The sequence below is a fragment of the Lynx canadensis genome, chromosome X (genome assembly GCF_007474595.2).
Source record: "Lynx canadensis isolate LIC74 chromosome X, mLynCan4.pri.v2, whole genome shotgun sequence".
NCBI classification, from domain to species: Eukaryota; Metazoa; Chordata; class Mammalia; order Carnivora; family Felidae; genus Lynx; species Lynx canadensis.
Genome location: NC_044321.2, coordinates 42,143,391 through 42,161,666, shown reverse-complemented (window position 1 = coordinate 42,161,666; position 18,276 = coordinate 42,143,391). Strand labels below are relative to the sequence as shown.

The 18,276-nt window shown below is 48.0% G+C and overlaps 2 protein-coding genes across 7 annotated transcripts; both read left to right on the top strand.

Annotated features, from left to right (window-relative positions):
- The first annotated feature begins 9,365 nt into the window (after positions 1–9,365).
- Positions 9,366–14,573, top strand: WDR45 (WD repeat domain 45). Of its 6 annotated transcripts, none has more exons than XM_030305358.1 (11): positions 9,367–9,479; positions 10,805–11,000; positions 11,124–11,198; positions 11,288–11,392; positions 12,289–12,394; positions 12,517–12,611; positions 13,119–13,198; positions 13,305–13,513; positions 13,593–13,694; positions 13,779–13,924; positions 14,159–14,573. In XM_030305358.1, the coding sequence occupies exons 2-11, from the start codon at positions 10,946–10,948 to the stop codon at positions 14,266–14,268; spliced, it is 1,083 nt and encodes a 360-aa protein (XP_030161218.1). In that variant the 5' UTR covers positions 9,367–9,479; positions 10,805–10,945; the 3' UTR covers positions 14,269–14,573. The 6 variants fall into 6 exon arrangements, with proteins under 6 accessions (XP_030161223.1, XP_030161218.1, XP_030161217.1 ...); XM_030305357.1 differs by having other exon boundaries at positions 12,286–12,394; XM_030305363.1 differs by lacking the exon at positions 13,779–13,924 and having other exon boundaries at positions 9,366–9,479; positions 12,286–12,394.
- Positions 14,574–14,685: 112 nt separating this feature from the next.
- Positions 14,686–17,872, top strand: PRAF2 (PRA1 domain family member 2). Its single transcript, XM_030305364.1, has 3 exons — positions 14,686–15,283; positions 16,432–16,649; positions 17,073–17,872. Exons 1-3 carry the CDS (start codon positions 14,949–14,951, stop codon positions 17,210–17,212), a joined length of 693 nt encoding a protein of 230 aa, XP_030161224.1. The 5' UTR covers positions 14,686–14,948; the 3' UTR covers positions 17,213–17,872.
- The last annotated feature ends 404 nt before the right edge of the window (positions 17,873–18,276 follow it).

The window sequence follows — 18,276 nt, the reverse complement described above, 5'->3', positions numbered from 1 at the left end:
AAGTAATTTGACTAAAGTAAAAGTACATATGTTTTCAACATCTTTTTTTTGATAAAGTCCCAAACTGTATAAAAAGTTAAAGTTAAAATACTGGTAATTTAAAATATTTCTCCCATGATATTTTTGTTTCTCACGAATACAAAGTGGGATCAGAAATGCAACAAACACCAATTATAGGCACACAGGTTTCTCCGTGATTGTATTGTTGTAAAGTGATTGTTGCAAGTTAATATTCCTTCTCAATAACATACATCCATCCCATCACATCAGTGACCACATCAATGTCAACCATTAAAGCTTAAAGGGATTCCTTTAAAACATCAGTTGTAGACAGAAGAACTAACCAACTTAGTAATGTTTTTGTAGTACCATCTCTCACTTTCCTATCTTTGAGGGAGAGTTTTTCATTTTCTTACAAGTTCTGATGAGGTATAAGGTTTTCTGTCTCATCCTGACCCCTCAGTGTATAGCTGCACGCTATAAAAGTGCTTAGGGACAGGGTGTTCTGATACTGGTGTTGCACTCATCTGGCCCTTTTGTTTTGGTGTTATCCTATGGGGCAAAAGATATGGGTAGCTGACCCCTTTGCTACTCTTGTTTTTGCTATGTAACAAACTGAATCTAGCAAAGGTTTGTTATTTCTTGGCCAAATATTTCAGCCTTGCTTAACAGGTAAATTTTTTGTGTGCATTTGAGATGAGTGTTATTCTGCTGTTGTTGGATGGAATGTTTTATAAATATCAGTCAGATCAAGTTGGTTGCCACTGTTGTTTTAAGTCTACCATATTCCTGCTGATTTCCTGCCTACTTTTTCTACGAATAATGTAAATAGGAATAAGGAAATTTGCAACTGTAATTGTGAATTCATCCATTTCTCTTTGAAGTTCTATCAATGATTGCTTCATGTGTTTTGAAGCTCTGTTACTATGTGCATAAATGTTTAAGATAAATGTTTATCCTTTGTAATAACCTTTACTCTGAAATCTACTTTGTCTGATATCAATATAGCAATTCCATCTTTTTTTAACAACTAGTGTTAGCATGGTATATCTTTTTCCATCCTTTTATTTTTAACCTATTTGTGCCTTTGTATTTAAAGTGTGTTTCTTACAGGCAGCATTTAATTAGTTCTTGCTTTTTATCCAAAGTGGCAATCTTTGTCTTTTAAATGGATATTTAGGTCATTTATCTTAATGTGATTAGTGCGATAATGTGATATGATAAAGTTTGAGTATATCATCATCTTACTATTTGTTTTCTATTTGTTCTGTCTTTGTTCCCTTTTCTCACTTCTTCCATCTTCTTTTGGATTAATCAGAAATTTTTTTTTTAATTTTTTTTCAACGTTTTTTATTTATTTTTGGGACAGAGAGAGACAGAGCATGAACGGGGGAGGGGCAGAGAGAGAGGGAGACACAGAATCGGAAACAGGCTCCAGGCTCCGAGCCATCAGCCCAGAGCCGACGCGGGGCTCGAACTCACGGACCGTGAGATCGTGACCTGGCTGAAGTCGGACGCTTAACCGACTGCGCCACCCAGGCGCCCCTGGATTAATCAGAAATTTTTAACTATTTCTTTTTATCTCCTATGTTAGTTTGTTATCTGTAACTTTTGGATTTATTATTTTATTGGTTGGTTTAGCATTTATAGTATACATTTTTAACTTATAGTATGCCTCTTTAACTGATATACTACTTCATGGATCATATAAGGACCTTATAGTAATAAGTTTCCGTTTATTCCTTCCCGACCTTTATGCTATTGCTTTCATGCATCTTACTTTTACATATGTTATAAACACCACAAAACGTTGTTGTTTTTGATTAGTCAATTATCTTTTATTTTTAAATTTTTTTCTTAAATTTTTTTTTCAACGTTTATTTATTCTTGGGACAGAGAGAGAGCATGAACGGGGGAGGGGCAGAGAGAGAGGGAGACACAGAATCGGAAACAGGCTCCAGGCTCTGAGCCATCAGCCCAGAGCCTGACGCGGGGCTCGAACTCACGGACCGCGAGATCGTGACCTGGCTGAAGTCGGACGCTTAACCAACAGCGCCACCCAGGCGCCCCTTATTTTTAAATTTTTAAAATGTATTTGTTTTGAGAGAGAGAGAGGGAGGGAGAGAGAGAGAGAGAGAATGAGCAGGGGAGAGGCAGAGAGAGAGAGAGAGAGAGAGAGAATGAGCAGGGGAGAGGCAGAGAGAGAGAGAGAATCCCAATCAGGCTCCACACATCAGTGCATAGCCCAATGCAGGGCTCGAACCCACAAACTGTAAGATCATGACCTGAACTGAAACCAAGAGTTGGTCACTCAACCAACTGAGCCACACAGGCACCCTTATCAATTATCTTTTAAAGAGATATAAATAATAAGAAAAATATATTCTATATTTATGTATGTAGTTACCATGTCCAGTGCTCTTCATTTCACTGTGTAGATCCAGATTTCAACCAGATATCATTTTCCTTCTGCCTGAAGGGTGTTCTTTTACATTTCCTGTTTTGCTGTTCAAATGGTGTTGAATTCTTTTAGCTGTTTCATGGCTAAAAATATCTTTATTTTTTCCCATGTTTTTACAAGACATTCTTACTAGGTATGGAATTCTAGGTTAACAATTTCTTTTTCAGTACTTTAATATGTCATCCCACGGTCTAATGGCCTCCCCGGTTTCTGGTGAGAAACTAATAGTAAATCTTATTGAAGATCACTTGTATGTCCTGCTTTTATGATTCTCTCCCTTGGTGCCTTTAAGATCCTTTTTCTTTATGTTTTGAAAGCTTGATTATCAAATGTCTGGGTATGTATCTCTTTAAATGTATCCTACTTGGAGTTCTTTAGTTTCTTGGATGTACAGATTGTTTTTCATCAATTTGGAAAGATTTTGACTGATCTTCAGTCATCTCCAACCACCTATTCAACATCTCTACATGATACCCCATAAGCATTTTAGACTCCAGAAAAACAAAACCAAACTCCCAATTTCCCATCTCAGATCTGCTCCTCCAGCTGACTCCCAGGTGAATCAAAACCTTTTGACTCATTCTTGACTCCTATCTTTCTCACACCCTATATCTAATCCATCAACATATCCCTTCAGCTCCACCTTCAAAATAATTCCAGAATGCATCTTATCTCTTCCACTACCCAGTGTCCAAGCCACCAAAAACCATTGTCTGATTTATTGCAATAGCGTCCTAACTGCCCTCTTTGCTCCCCCTTTCCCTGCCCCCACCTTGGTCTTCACATAGCAGCCAGGAAGTACTCTTTTGGAAAGGCAAGTCTGGTCACATCTCTGTCCTCTCCTTCAAACTCTCCAGTGGTTCCCTATCTCACTCAGAACAGAGCCAAAGCCTTTAAAAAATTTTTTTTAACCAAACCTTTAAAATGGCCTACAAAAAATAAAAATAAAAAAAAAAATAAAATGGCCTACAAGGCCCTGTATGATCTTTTCCCAACCCCATACCTCTGTGACCTCACCTCTCAAGCTGTATTGATATCCTTCCTGTTCTTTTTGCCTACCATGCTCTTCCCCAAAATTTCCATAAGACTCATTCCCTCTCTTCCTTCAGGTCTCTGCTAAAATGTCACCTTGGCACAAAAGCTTCTCTGAGCACCCCAAATAAAATAGCAACCCCTACCTCTACTCCAGTTCTTCCTATATTCTAATCCTTTTTCCCTTCATAGCATTTATGTATATGTCCATCACCTTTCTTTTTTTTTTTTTTTTTTTTTTCAACGTTTATTTATTTTTTTTGGGACAGAGAGAGACAGAGCATGAACGGGGGAGGGGCAGAGAGAGAGGGAGACACAGAATCGGAAACAGGCTCCAGGCTCTGAGCCATCAGCCCAGAGCCTGACGCGGGGCTCGAACTCACGGACCGCAAGATCGTGACCTGGCTGAAGTCGGACGCTTAACCAACTGCGCCACCCAGGCGCCCCTGTCCATCACCTTTCTCTTTAGAGAACAAGGATATTGATCTGCTTACTTTTCTATTCCCAAGATTTCATACAGTGTGCCTGTTTTAGGGATTTAATAAATGAATGAATGAATGTTCAATGATAAATGAAGACCTGTGGAAATCAAGATGCTACTTTTCAAAACATCAGAGTAAAACTTAAATGATTCTTCCAGCCACAAATAATCCATTTTCCAGGATGCATTGAAGAGGAAGTTTAATTCAGTGTGTCACACCCACAAAAGAAGGTAAAACATTCCAAGAAGGGGCTCTAACTTTAGTTGGCCCAACTGGGTCTGAGCAGAGTGATGTTTAGCTTCAAGATTCATGCATCGAGAAAATTTTTGACTGAGATGTAAATACTTATAACTCATTCCCATGAATCTGGAATACCTAAATGTTCATCCAAGTTTGGATTTCTTCAACAGGTTACTCTGTCATTGAAACTTGGTCCTTTCAATCCTGAAACCTTTCCTCATAACAACTTTGTATAACAAGAATGTGCATCATTCTTCATTTTCTGGTGAGTGTCCTATTAACATATAACATTAATAAACAGACCACTTGTTTGAAAAGCAAACCAAGAGGACTTAAACACCTAGGAACCCATCTTTATTCAAATACAATGTCAAGCCCTATTTACTCAAGTATAAAGATGAGGTAAAACATTCATTGTGGAAGTGAGGATAAGTTGGTACCTTTATAACCAGAAGTTTTAACAGCACTGATTAATAAGTTCTAAGTGTGGTCTGGGATCCGTGGGGGGTCCTTGAGACTCTTTTAAGGTGTCTGGAGATCAGAAGTATGTTCATGACACCAAGACATTATTTGCCTTTTTCATACTCATTCTCTCACAAGTGCATAGTAGAATTTTTCTCAGGACACCAAATATGTGATATCACAAGAGATTGAACTCAGGAGCAGATATGAGAATCTAGCTGTTTTCTATTAAACCAAACATTAAAGAGACTTGCAGAAATGTAAAATGCCCCTCTTCTCACTAAATAGTTTTTGTTGTTGTTTTGGAAAAATTCTATCTATGTTAACATGTGATTTTTTTTTAAAGGATGACAATTCTTTAGGCATATAGCATTTTTTAAAATTTTTTTAACGTTTATTGATTTTTTTGAGACAGAGAGAGACAAAGCATGAACGGGGGAGGGTCAGAGAGAGGGAAACACAGAATCTGAAACAGGCTCCAGACTCTGAGCTGTCAGCACAGGGCCCGACATGGGGCTTGAACTCACGGACCGCGAGATCATGACCTGAGCCGAAGTCGGACACTTAACCGACTGAGCCACTTAGGCGCCCCAGGAACATAGCTTTTAGGGGAGCTCCAAGCACATTTTCCTCCCTCCATCCTGATAGGCTGCTGGCTTTTATTGGTATGATGGAGCTGGGTAGAGAGGGGCAGGAATAAGGCAAATTAAAATGACACAAAGCTCATTCCTACCAAGATGCAGGCATTTTTCTTGAATGGATGCTCCTCAGATTGTTTCAAGTATTTGGCTAATGTAGAAAATTCTCAGAAAGTTAATTTGGACTTTTTTGGCTATTGTTGTTGGCCAGTGTTTTCATTACCTTTATGGAGGAATGGATTTGAGGGTTCCTTACTCTGTCATTCAGAACGTACTATTCTCTTTTAAAGATGTTGCCCTACTGTCTTCTTGTTTGCTGACAAGAAAGCTGTCATTCTTCTCTTTTTCTCCTTTAGGTAACACATCTTTTTTCCCTGGCTGCTGGTAGGATTTCATCTATTATCATTGGTTTGGAGTAATTTGATTACAATGTGCCTTTGTGTAGTATTTTCCAACTTTCTTGTACTGGAGATCATTGAACTTCTTGGATCTGTCTGTTTATATTTTTTATTAATTTTGGAAAGTTTTAGGACATTATTTCTTCACGTACTTTTTCCGTCCCCCTTCCTCTCCTTTGGGGATTTTATTTCAAATGGCATATTAGGCCATTTGAAATTGTTCCATAGCTCATTTATGCCTTATTTATTTATTTATTTATTTATTTATTTCTCTGTTTTGTTTGTTAGTTTCTATTGCTATGACTTCAAGTCACTAATGTTTTTCTTTTGTGATGTCATTAATCCCATTTGGTGTATTTTTCTATAATTCACATACCACATAATTCATCATTTAAAGTGTACAATTCGTTTAGTATACTGTTGTTCAACCATCACCACAATCAGTTTTAGAACATTTTCATCTCCCCCAAAAGAAACCCCATACCCCTTAGCAGTCATTTCCCTTTCCTTCCTAATCAAAGTCCCCCCACCCCCATGCCATCACTACTGCCATCAGCCCTAGGCAACTACTAATCCACTTTCTGTCTCTAAGGACTTGCCTATTCTGGACATCTCATAAATGGAATCATATAATATGTGGTCCTCAGGGTGCCTGGGTGGCTCAGTCAGCTAAGCATTGGACTCTTGGTTTCAGCTCAGGTCATGATCTCACAGTTTCATGGGTTTGAGCCCTTCATCAGGCTCTGCACTGGCAACATGGAGCCTGCTTGGGATTCTCCCTCTCTCCCTCTCTGCTCCTCCCCCACTTGCGCTGTCTCTGTCTCTCTCAAAATAAATAAATAAAAACACTTCTAAAAAAACAACATGTAGTCCTTTGTGACTGGCTTCTGCCACTTAGTATACTACTTTCAAGGTTCTTCCATGTTGCAGTATGTACCTCCTGCTTCTTTTATGCCTGGTCATGCTTGTTTGGATAACAGAAATGGTAAATTTTACTTTTTTAGGTGCTGGGCTATTATTATTATATTATTCCTATAAATTTTCCTGACCTTTGTACTGATATAGTTACTTGGAAACAGTTTCCTCTTTCAGAGTCTACCTCTTATGAATTGTTAAGTGGGTCTCAAGCAGTGCTAAGTCTACAGCTAATTATTTACCACCATTGAGGCAAGACCTTCCTGTGTGTTCTATGCCCTACAAATTAGGAGTTTTCCCAGTCTAGCTTGTAGAAGCAAGAACTATTCTCTGCCTATGTACCAGGCCCTGTTCACTCTAATTCATTTGGATGGGCCTTTCCCTAGCCTTAGGTAGTTTTCTCAAATGCATGCACTGATCACTGCTCTGCTCACAGGGACCCTCTGCAGATTTCTGTGCTTCTCTCTCTTTGCAGCTCTCTCCTGATACTCTGTCTTTGAACTCTAAGTGCCCTTGTCCCTCTGGACTATCTTAACTTAGGGAGGCCTGATGTCTGTGTCTTGGAAACCACTGTTTGATGTATTTTGTCTGGGTCTTTTTTGGGGGGGGTGTTTCATGTGAGAGGGAAAATTTAGTCCTTGTTACTCTATCTTGACTGTAAGTAAATGACTGAGGGGTTTATTTCTGACACCTTTTGATAGGGAGACCAACAGAATTTGCCAACGACAATGGAGAATAATCAATTGAGCATGATATGTCTGCTATTTGACTTGAGTGACAAACTGGGTGTTGTGGTCCCATTGGTTGAGATGAGGGAGACAAGAGGGTGTTTGAACCAAGAAAATGTGAGAGATCTGTTTGGGTGGGTTAAATCTGAGATACTTTATGAGATATCCACAGGAAGACGTCAAACAGGCCATAGCATATATGAGTTTGGTGTTCAGGAAAGAGGTCTAGGCTATAGGCCTAAATTAGTGGATCTCCAAAACACTTGCAATAATTAAAGCTATGAAACAAGATGAAGTCACCTAGGGAGAGTATATTGGCTACAAAAGTAAGGGGACCAGGATACTCTAATATTTGGAAATTGGATAAAGGCGGAAGAGTAGCCAGAAATGTAAGAGAAAACCAAGAGAATGAGAGAAAGCAACTGTGGAATGCATTGGGCAGTCACAGGAGAGGGTAGGGAAGTGACTGCTGGTTAGTCAAGATGATTATTCATGGGTGATCTGGTTAAGAGCAGTGTCTGAGACATAGGAGTGGCAGAGCCCAAACTAAATTAAGTTAAATATGGTCTGGAACATGAGAAAGTAGAGACCAAAGAAAGCCAGAAGATTAGCTTTGTTGAGGATCACAGAAATGGAGTCACACCTAGTATACGGAGGCCAAATTCACAGTATGTTGAGAACACCATACATGAAACAACCTAGATGGCCATCAGTAAGAGAACAGTTGAACAATGCTACATTTATTCCACAGAATTCCATGAATCAGTTAAAAAGGTGCAATTTTTAAAAATTGGGGGGGGGGGAGGGGGCTGGGTGGCTCAGTCAGTTAAGCCTCTGACCTCAGCTCAGGTCATGATCTCGAGATTTGTGGGTTCGAGCCCTGCATTGGCCTCTATGCTGAGAGCCCAGACCTGCTTCAGATTCTCTGTCTCCCTCTCTCTCTCTGCCCCACCCCACTCGCACTCTGTATCTCAAAAATAAACATTTTTTTAAAGTTAAAATAAATAAATTTTAACGTTGGAATTAAACATACCCATTATATATTAGTCAAAAATTTAAGAAGCGTCAAAACAACACTTAAGTGGAGCGCCTGGGTGGCTCAGTCAGTTAAGCGTCCGACTTCACCTCAGGTCATGATCTCGTGGTCCATGGGTTCGAGCCCCGCGTCAGGCTCTGTGCTGACAGCTCAGAGCCTGAAGCCTGTTTCAGATTCTGTGTCTCCCTCTCTCTCTGTCTCAAAAATAAATAAATGTTAAAAAAAGTTTTTTAAAAAAACAATACTTAAGAAAAAGTAAAGGATGGGTACATTGTATCAATATCAATAACCTGATTGTAATATTTTACTATAATGTTACATGTTACCTTTGGAGGAAACTGTTACAAGTACATCTCGTTTCTCTGTATTATTTCCCCAAATCACACGTGAATCCACAACTACCTCAAACGTTAAAAGCTGAATTAAAATGTATTTCCAGTATGTACGTATTTGATTTCTTTTTCCACAGGAAGCATTATACCTCTTACCATTAAAAACCCCCTTTTCATTTTGTAAACAAAACCAAGCAAGGGTATGGAATCTCATCCCTGACTTCCCCTGGGCAAGGCGTTGCAGCTTTACCGGGTCTCCAGGTCCGCCCCCGCCTCGGGCCTCCCCCCCCCCCCCGCCTCTCTAGAAATCTGGGAGGACTAGTATTTCCAACAAGGAAGGCCCCTCTAGCCCACCTTGGAGGTCCAAATCTTGCTAGCCCAGAAAGTTGACGCCTTTCGCCCTCAGAGCAGGACTGAGCGGGGGAATGCTCGGCCCTCTTCCTCTCCGCGAAGGAAGGGCTCCCTCTCCGCGAAGGAAGGGCTCCCTCTCGCCCACCCTCCTCTGCTCCCTCAGACAGGCCCTTCAGCATCCTCCCCGGAGGACGCCACTATCGCTTGCGTTGCTCCAAAGACCTGGAACCCAGGGGAGGAGGGTTGCGGTCGCAAATGAGTCATTTCCGGTCACAGACTCCCTCCCCCGGAAGTGAGACCTGATGTAAACACCAGAGCCGGGCGTCAGGGCCCGGGAGGTCAGAAAACCGGGCCGCGGGCGGCACCGACGGCTGGGGTTGGAATCGGGAACGCGCGGAGATCAGGTCAGTGCAGGCAGCGGGAAACTGGGGCAAGATTACAGAGTTGGTCCGAACCTGGAGGAGGGTCCAGCGGGAGGGTTCCATGAGCAGAGGTTTTGGTGGATGGTGGGAGGGGGGTGTCTAGGACAAGGAGTTTAAGTTAGTGCTGGTGTTGGAAGGAGTATAAGGGCGGTCTTGGACATGAAGAAGTGGAGGGAGGTAAGGCATCCCGGAGCAAAGTTCTTGGGTGGCACGGGTATTTGCAATGGTGGTCCGAAAAAGGGACCTTGAAAGGTGGGGCTGTCCAAAGAATGAGTCTTTGGAGAGTGAGGCGGTCTGGTGGAGGTGGTACAAGGGCGGAAAGTAGGTTTGAGCTCCTGGAGGATGGGGAACGGGTGTGCTTGGGCAAAGGTCTTGGGGAGATGGGGATTTGAAGAGAGCGTGGGGGCTTTTAGGACAGGAATCTTAGAGGGGTCCGGGGCAGGCGTCTTGTTGGGTTAAGTTGTTCCAGGTAGGGGTTTGGGGAGGTATGTCCTGGGCAAGAGTCTTGATGGAGGAGGGGTGCCCTGGGGCAGGGTGTTTGGGGAGAGGATAGAGAATCTGGAGGAAGAATGTAAGGGGGATGAGATTCCTGGGGGTAGGTTCTAGTCAGTCTATGTTGGAGGAAATGACAGCAAAGCACATGGAAGGGAATGTTCCAGGGGTGGGCGATTTGGAGTGATAGGGGAATCTGATGTAGAGTCTTTAGGGCATAAGGAGGTCTTGGGGAACATCCAGGCTGACCCGGGTTGGGCAGAAGTTAGCATGGCATGAGAAGAGGTCATCTGGGGCTAGGCATGGGATCCTGAAGGGGTTTGGAGAGGCTGTGAGGAGGGGAGGTGTGAGAGGGCTCTGAGATGGTGGAATTGGCTGGGAGCCTCAGAGGGCATGAGGAGAGGTGGTCCTGTGGGTGATGGACCAACCATAGCAGGTCTCGGGGCCAGGTCAGGGAGGTGTGGGAAGAAGTGGATGACCTAGCTCCATTTCCCTGCTTATTGACAGGTGGAGTTGGATGCTAGGTCCAGGTGTGAAGATGAGAAGTGGTTCTAGGCCATGTGGGGCATTAGAGCCAGGATTGGCTGGGGGTGGGGAAGAGATATCACTAACCCTCTACCCCCATTACTTCCTGACATGCATTGATGGCTACGGAGTAAGAAAGAAATGGGGAATACAGGTCAGGGTAGGGCTGGAGCTGGGCTCATCCAAGTGTGAGAAGATGGGGAAGTTCCTGGCCATGCTCTTTGGGATCTTAGGAGATTCGTGTGGAGACCCCAGAACTATCCCTCTTTTTTCTTTTTTGTTTTCTTCAGTCCTGCTGGCGGCAGAAAGTGGCAGAGGAGGAGGAGGAGGAAGAAGAAATCCACTGGGGACAGGAGTTCTAGGAGAAGGGCAAACCCCAGGACTCTTCCCAACCCTACCCCCATCTGTGTCCAGGGAAGCAGTCCTGGACCATGACTCAGCAGCCACTTCGAGGAGTGACCAGTCTGCGTTTCAACCAAGACCAAAGTGAGAGAGGCTTGTGCCTGCACCCTTGTGGATTGGAGGGAGGGACAGAAAGAATGGCCAGAGGTGGGCCATGGCTTCCACCTGGGCATCCTTTGAAGCAGCCCCAAATCCCCCCCTCCCCAGGCTGCTTTTGCTGCGCCATGGAGACAGGTGTGCGCATCTACAATGTGGAGCCATTGATGGAGAAGGGGCATCTGGGTGAGCCATTGGTGGAGGAGGGGCAATGGACAGAAGGGACGGGCTGGGCATTGGCTCCCACCCCTACTGACATCCTGGTCCTTGTCCAGACCATGAGCAGGTGGGCAGCATGGGCCTGGTGGAAATGCTGCACCGCTCCAACCTGCTGGCCCTGGTGGGTGGTGGTAGCAGCCCCAAGTTCTCAGAGATCTCAGGTAAGTGCCCTCATCCCATCCCGCCCTTGGCCCAGATTCCCCGGAATCCTGGCCTCCTTCAGGCACCCCGAGGCACTGGCAGATGAAGATGTCAGAGCACCTCAGAGTCCCACAGTGAGGCCTACAGCTTGGAAGTCATGGATCTTATCGCTTGAGAAGCTTGGTGTTTTGCCTTCGCTTAACACTTATTGAATGCCTCCTGTATGCCATGTCTTTACCTATGGAGCACTTGCTATAAGCCTGGTACTGTTCTACGCACTTTATATATATTAACTTATTTAATCCTCACAGTAACTCCATGTGGTAGGAAGTATTGTTATCCCCAATTTTACAGATGAAGAAACTGAGGCTTAGGGAGGTTAAGTGGCTTTTCCAAGGTCACACAACCAACAGGTCTTAAAATCTTGGTGCTGTCTCCCCAGTATCCTCTTGCTTTGAGCCTCAGGAGACATCTTGTTCTAAGGGTTTTGTTGATCCCACTGGGACATGGCAAGAGATGCCCTAGGCAAGTCACAGAGCCCGAGGATTCATCGCAGAAATCTTCTAGGGGTACGGACTGGGACCCTGGAGGCAGAAATAGTTACTAATGGGAGTTACAGTCCTGAATGTGAGTCCCTGCTTGGGTTGCTCATGGGCAGTGAGGTTCTTGGCCAAGATACTCAACCTCTTCAAACCTCAGTTTCTTCATCTGTAAATGAGTATGTAACAGTTTTAGAAACCTATTCTCAGAAATCACATCCACAAGTGCTCATGCCGTATGAAGCCCACGCTGGGTGTTAACAAAAGGTTAAGCAAGTGGGTTGAGGTCCCATGGGGAGTAGGGGTGGGTCTTGTGTCACCAGGGCTGCCCCTCACCCTAAACCTTGGCCCCGACAACGCACCCACCTGCCCAGCAGTGCTGATCTGGGACGATGCCCGGGAGGGCAAGGACTCCAAGGACAAGCTGGTGCTGGAGTTCACCTTCACCAAGCCAGTGCTGGCTGTGCGCATGCGCCATGACAAGTGAGCCTGAGGAGGACTGGGGTGGGGGAGGTAGGAGGTCCCCACAGCAGGCGAGAGGGTTAGTCCTGCATGGGCATCCCGCCATCCCCTCATGGCCATCCTGTGTTGTGTGTTGCCCACAGAATCGTGATCGTGCTGAGGAACCGCATCTACGTGTATTCCTTTCCCGACAACCCCCGAAAGCTGTTCGAGTTTGACACCCGGGACAACCCCAAGGGTGAGAGGACCCAGATGTGCAGGTGTGAGGTCAGGAGGCAGTGGATGGGGCAGAGGGGCAGAAATGAGAGGTTGGAAGGGGCACACCGGAAAATGGGGAAAGAGGGGCAGAGAGAGAGTCTTTGTGCAGAGATGCTCAGATGGGTTGACAGATGTTCATATTCCCAGTCAGTCCATCTTTCCAACCCTTAGCCAGTTCTCTGTCCCCACCCGAAGCCCTGTCCCACGCCCAGGTGCCCCAGATAGCAGAGCAGAAACACCCAGTAAGGACATGGCTGGCTGTGCCAGGGATCCTTGGGCCTCCTGGGGCTACCGCAGCTGCATCAGGAGGTGGAGAATCTGCCTCACTGCTGGGGAGCACTGTGGAGGGCAAGCTCCCCGAGGGTTCTGTGGGTAACATATATCATGGAAGGTCAAAGTCTTGGCCCTTATCCTGCTTCTGTCCATTCTGAGACCCTGCCTGGCCCCTGCATCCCCCCAACCCCGACACTTCATCCTCACACCCTAGGGCTCTGTGACCTCTGCCCCAGCCTGGAGAAGCAACTGCTGGTGTTCCCAGGACACAAGTGTGGGAGTCTGCAACTTGTGGTGAGCCATCCAGTGGGCAAGGGTAGGTGGGTGGGCTGGCTCCCCCTGTGGATGCTTGGCCCCTGCTTCCCATACCCCCAAGCCCAAACTGCTCCTTCCACCACAGGACCTGGCAAGCACAAAGCCTGGTACTTCATCTGCTCCATTTACGATCAATGCACATCAGAGTGACGTGGCCTGCGTGTCTCTGAACCAGCCAGGCACTGTAGTGGCCTCGGCCTCTCAGAAAGGCACCCTTATTCGCCTCTTTGACACGCAATCCAAGGAGAAACTGGTGGAATTGCGCCGAGGCACTGACCCTGCCACTCTCTACTGGTGAGCACAGGATATGTGTGGCGGGCTGGTGACCCCATGTGACATGACACATGGGCGTCACTGCTGGTCTGTCTTCCAGCATCAACTTCAGCCATGACTCCTCCTTCCTCTGCGCTTCCAGTGATAAGGGCACGGTCCATATCTTTGCTCTCAAAGATACCCGCCTCAACCGTCGCTCCGCGTGAGTACTCCCTGCCCTGCCCTGCCATGTCCCCAGTCCCCCTGCCCATGTACCACACCTGGGCTTAGCCAGTGCTGCCTGCAGGCTGGCTCGTGTGGGCAAGGTGGGGCCTATGATTGGGCAGTACGTGGACTCTCAGTGGAGCCTGGCGAGCTTCACCGTGCCTGCCGAGTCAGCCTGCATCTGCGCCTTCGGTCGCAATACTTCCAAGAACGTCAACTCTGTCATTGGTGAGTGGGAATAGCCCTTGACTGGGGGCACTGCATGGGCGAAGTCCTGCAATTTGGACCTGAAGGAATTTTAAGGCATGGGAAGCTAGAGTGGGTGGCTCGACTCCATCGTCACAGGGATGGCATGTGGACAAAGGTCTGGAGGTAGACCCTAGGCCATAGGACACCTGAAAGGATTGGAGTGTGTGGCTTCCGCAGCTTCTAACCTTTTGCCCATCCTTCCCCCTCTTCTAGCTATCTGCGTAGATGGGACCTTCCACAAATATGTCTTCACTCCTGATGGAAACTGCAACAGAGAGGCTTTTGATGTGTACCTTGACATCTGTGACGACGATGACTTTTAAGGACCCTGTGGGTTGTGCGAGGGACCTGCAGTGGCAGATTGCAAAGCCCTCGGGGGGTCAGGAGTACTGTGAAAGCTACCAGCCAGCGAGCATTAGTGGGGCAGGTGCCCACCTTCCACTCGGCAGTGCAAGACAGCTCACTTCGCCCAAGCACTTCTTGGTGACTGTGTGCCAGCAGGGCCAGGCTAGGGAAGCAGGGAGGGAGCAGACCCCCTGGGGCTCCCAGCCTGGAGACGACTGCTAGGGACCCAGAGGGAGTGTCCTAATTCAACCTGTGGGGATTAAAAAACCTTCCCAGAAAGAGATATCTCTGATGTGGTGAATATGAATAAAAGGCCCTTAATAGTATTTATGGCTGGACCTGGGGGGCATGGGTGGGGCCTGGAGGAGATGTAGTGGAAAAGGCCCTGCAGGGGTTTCCAAGTAGGTGTGACCTTCTTGGACCCTGACCGGAAAGAAGTGGCATCCTACCCAAGTCCTTCTGACAGTCCCTGTTTTTCTTTGCGTGTCCTCGAATGTCTGATTACCGAGGACTTGAGCCATCAGCACGGTCCAGAACTACCTGCTTGGGCGCCCCCACCCGGGGGTGAGTGGGAACGCCTTGCGGGCGGCGGAGACTTAATTTCCCGGCAGCCCTTGCTGCCTCACAGCCCCGACGTGTTGTTGGCATTTCCGGTCACATGCGTTGCTGCCGCGGCCCAATCTACTTAGGGGGTGAACGTAGCAGCCGCTCGGTCCAGACTCCATTTCCCGGTGTCCCTCGCGGTGCAGCGGGGTGTTACGGGGGTTGTAGTCCGGCCGCTCTTCGGGCTGGTCCAGCTACTTCGACCGGCAGGATGTCGGAGGTGCGGCTGCCACCGCTACGCGCCCTGGACGACTTCGTTCTGGGGTCGGCGCGTCTGGCGGCTCCGGATCCTTACGACCGGCAGCGATGGTGCCACCGCGTCATCAACAACCTCCTCTACTACCAAACCAACTACCTTCTGTGCTTCGGCTTCGCACTCGCTCTGGCCGGGTGAGGGAGGGAGGGAGATGCCGGTTGGCTAGGGACGCCTTCAGGGCAAGAAGGGTGGACCCGCGGTATTTTGAGGAACGGGAGGGGGATGCAAGGCTGGAAGGGGGAGTTCATTAGAAACGGAAAGCCTACGGGACAGGTGAGGGGGGACTTGAAGGAAGTCAACATGGTTAAAAGGAGTGCCTTGGGTGAGATAGGGCCTGAGGGGGATAGAGGGTTGAGAGGATGGAGAAATGTGGGACTGGAGGGAAACTGGGTATCGAGGTGGACCTAAAGATAAAAAGGGTCTGAAAGTAGGGGTAGGGGAGACGGATGTGAGTGATGCCCCCAGATTAAGGCAGCCCTGGAGGACTTTGGGCAGATACAGGGACAGGGATGTGGTCAAGTTGAAGGGTTGGGAGGGTGGGCTTGTGGGGGCTCTAGTTTGGAGGAGATCCTGGCTATGATTGGAATGCTCCAGGAGCAGGTACCTCTTGGGGAACTTGAACCAAGAGGGAAGACCCAGGGGTGGAAGGTTTGAGAGCAGAGAAGGATGGAGAACCCCTGGGAACTTGGGCAGGGTTGGAAATTAAGAGTGGTACTGAAAGCCTGAAGGGGTTCTTGCAATGATGGAGAGAGGGATCTGTAAGAAGTGGGGAGTGGATGGGGAATCTGAAGGGGAGGAAGTCTGGAAGGATGTCTTTCTTGTAAGGACTCTGGGCCCGGGGAGAGGGAAATGTATAGAGACATAAGGCCTGGAAGAGGAATCTACAGGCCTAGCTCCAAGGGTGGATTTAGGGGCGGGTTGGGGTGGGGCCTGAGGGGTTGGAGATGGGCCCTGTGGGGAAAGGGTTGGAACGAAAGAGCTGGGAGCCTGGAGGCCTAGCGGGATGGGAAGGCCTGAAGTGGAAGAGCTAAGGAAGATGGGACTGTAGGATCGACACCAAAGAAACGAGGGTCCACAGGACTCCTGGGAGTCAGAAATCCTGGAGGGTGGACCTATTGGGAGACAGGGCTGGGGGAAGTTATTTGTTGGGCTGGAGGATCCGGAGAGAGGAGAACCAAAGCTCCTGGGGTCCGGGATTGAATGGACGGTGGTCCAGGAGGCTTGGAGGCTGGGCAGCTCTCTCCCCGTCTGCTGGACTAGCTTAGTTCCATTGTCCTCACAGGTACGTGCGCCCGCTGCATACCCTCCTAAGCGCGCTGGTAGTGACGGTGGCCCTTGGCGTGCTGGTGTGGGCGGCAGAGACTCAAGCAGCCGTGCGCCGCTGCCGCCGCAGCCACCCGGCCGCCTGCCTGGCCGCAGTGCTTGCCTTCGGCCTCCTTGTTCTCTGGGCCGCGGGCAGCGCTTGCACCTTCCTGCTAGGCGTCGCCGGACCTGTGCTTCGTGAGTATTCACTACCCTGAGACGGCCGAGAAAACGGCCAGCGCTTGCGCACAGTGGCAGCCCTTCCCTGCCCTGAGAAGAGGCCGAGAAACCAGGCGGGCACTTGGCCACACCCCCTTCACAAAGCGCCTTCCCTGGCTTTGCCTTCCTTCTTCTGGGAACGCCCCTCTTTAACTACCGCCTTTTCTGGCTTCCCTGTTGGTATTAAGTGTCTTCCACCAGCCACGTCCCAGTTGCTGTGCGCCCTCCCTGGCCACGCCCCAGCTGCAAAACTCTGTACTCAGCCACACTTTAAGATCAGAGGCATCCTGGCCACTTAAGACTGTTGGCCTGCCTGTGCTCCAATTCCCCTCCGTGGTCCCCCCACTGGCTAAAGCTGATGTCTCACCCCACTGACCCCACTCCTCTCGGCACTGCCCACAGTGATTCTGGTGCACGCCTCACTGCGCCTGCGGAACCTCAAGAACAAGATTGAGAACAAGATTGAGAGTATTGGTCTCAAGCGGACGCCAATGGGGCTGCTACTGGAGGCGCTGGGACAAGAGCAGGAGGCTGGATCGTAGGGGTCTAGGATTTGTACCCAAGACCTGGAGAATGCCACCCCCACCCTGGCCCTGTACTGGGACCCAGAGCCCTTTCCAAGCCCTTGAAATAGAGGGCCCCGTCCAGTTCAGAAAGCAGGACATCTGTGACCCTCCCCCTGATCAGCTCCCATTACCTAGGGGACCAGACTCTTCTTCAGCCCTGAACTTGAGGGCTTGGATACCTGAGCATCCATGGCCATCCTCAAACCCTGGACCCAGTGATACTCCCCCACCTCCAGTCTGGGACCCACCCATCTCCCACCCTCAGCGCCAAAGGTGGGATCTGGGCCCAAGGCATTCTCTTGAACCCTGGACTAAGGCTTTTCTAGACCTCCACCCCAGCTTTGAACCCAGATCAGGGCATTGCCAAATCTTGAACCCAGGACCCAAGTGTTCCCAGCCCCCATCAGGACAGAGGATTCAGGCATCCTGACCCTGTCGAACCCTTGGTTCCAGGTGACCCGAACCCTCTCCAGTCCCACTTGCCTCCCTCCAGCTCTGCTTAGTGATTCTGCTCCTCTCTCCAACATCCCACAGTGATGAGGACCAAGGGGTGGGGTGGGGGTAGCCCTGACCTGGAATGGGGCATCTGTATCAGTGTTACGGCAACAATAAAGACTGTTGCATCTCTCAAGCCGATTTGGGCCTCCTGGGTAAAGTCTGCATTTCAATGGCCAGAAGTGGCCTTCTGCTTTTTGATCCTGCTAGACTCTTTCTGACTAGGTCTTTTTGTGTCAAATACATGGACTGAAGGGGTGAGCTCTCAGTTCCTCCCTCGAACCTGTTATCTCTGGCGTGGCATTAACACACAAGGTAGTTAAGGGCAGGGTGTTTCCTATCATTTGTATTACTGAGGACTCTTGTTCAGGGCAGGCCAGCAATCTGAGTGCAGACAGGAAGACATGTGAACCCACATCACAGCAAGAAAAGCCAAAGTAGATGGTATTATCACGGGCTGTTTCCAGTGTTCTATTTCTTATCACATGGAGTCATAAAAATATATTATCTGGTCTTAACTATAGGTGTGGGCCCCCAAGGCAAGG

Bases quoted from the DNA above. Each gene is read 5' to 3' on its own strand.
- PRAF2 (XM_030305364.1), top strand. From the start codon at position 14,949: ATGCGTTGCTGCCGCGGCCCAATCTACTTAGGGGGTGAACGTAGCAGC. The intron at 15,284-16,431 runs GTGAGGGAGGGA...TTGTCCTCACAG, and splicing joins TTCGCACTCGCTCTGGCCGG to GTACGTGCGCCCGCTGCATA. The intron at 16,650-17,072 runs GTGAGTATTCAC...CACTGCCCACAG, and splicing joins CGTCGCCGGACCTGTGCTTC to TGATTCTGGTGCACGCCTCA.
- WDR45 (XM_030305357.1), top strand. From the start codon at position 10,946: ATGACTCAGCAGCCACTTCGAGGAGTGACCAGTCTGCGTTTCAACCAA. The intron at 13,199-13,304 runs GTGAGCCATCCA...CTTCCACCACAG, and splicing joins GTGGGAGTCTGCAACTTGTG to GACCTGGCAAGCACAAAGCC. The intron at 13,695-13,778 runs GTGAGTACTCCC...TGCTGCCTGCAG, and splicing joins CGCCTCAACCGTCGCTCCGC to GCTGGCTCGTGTGGGCAAGG.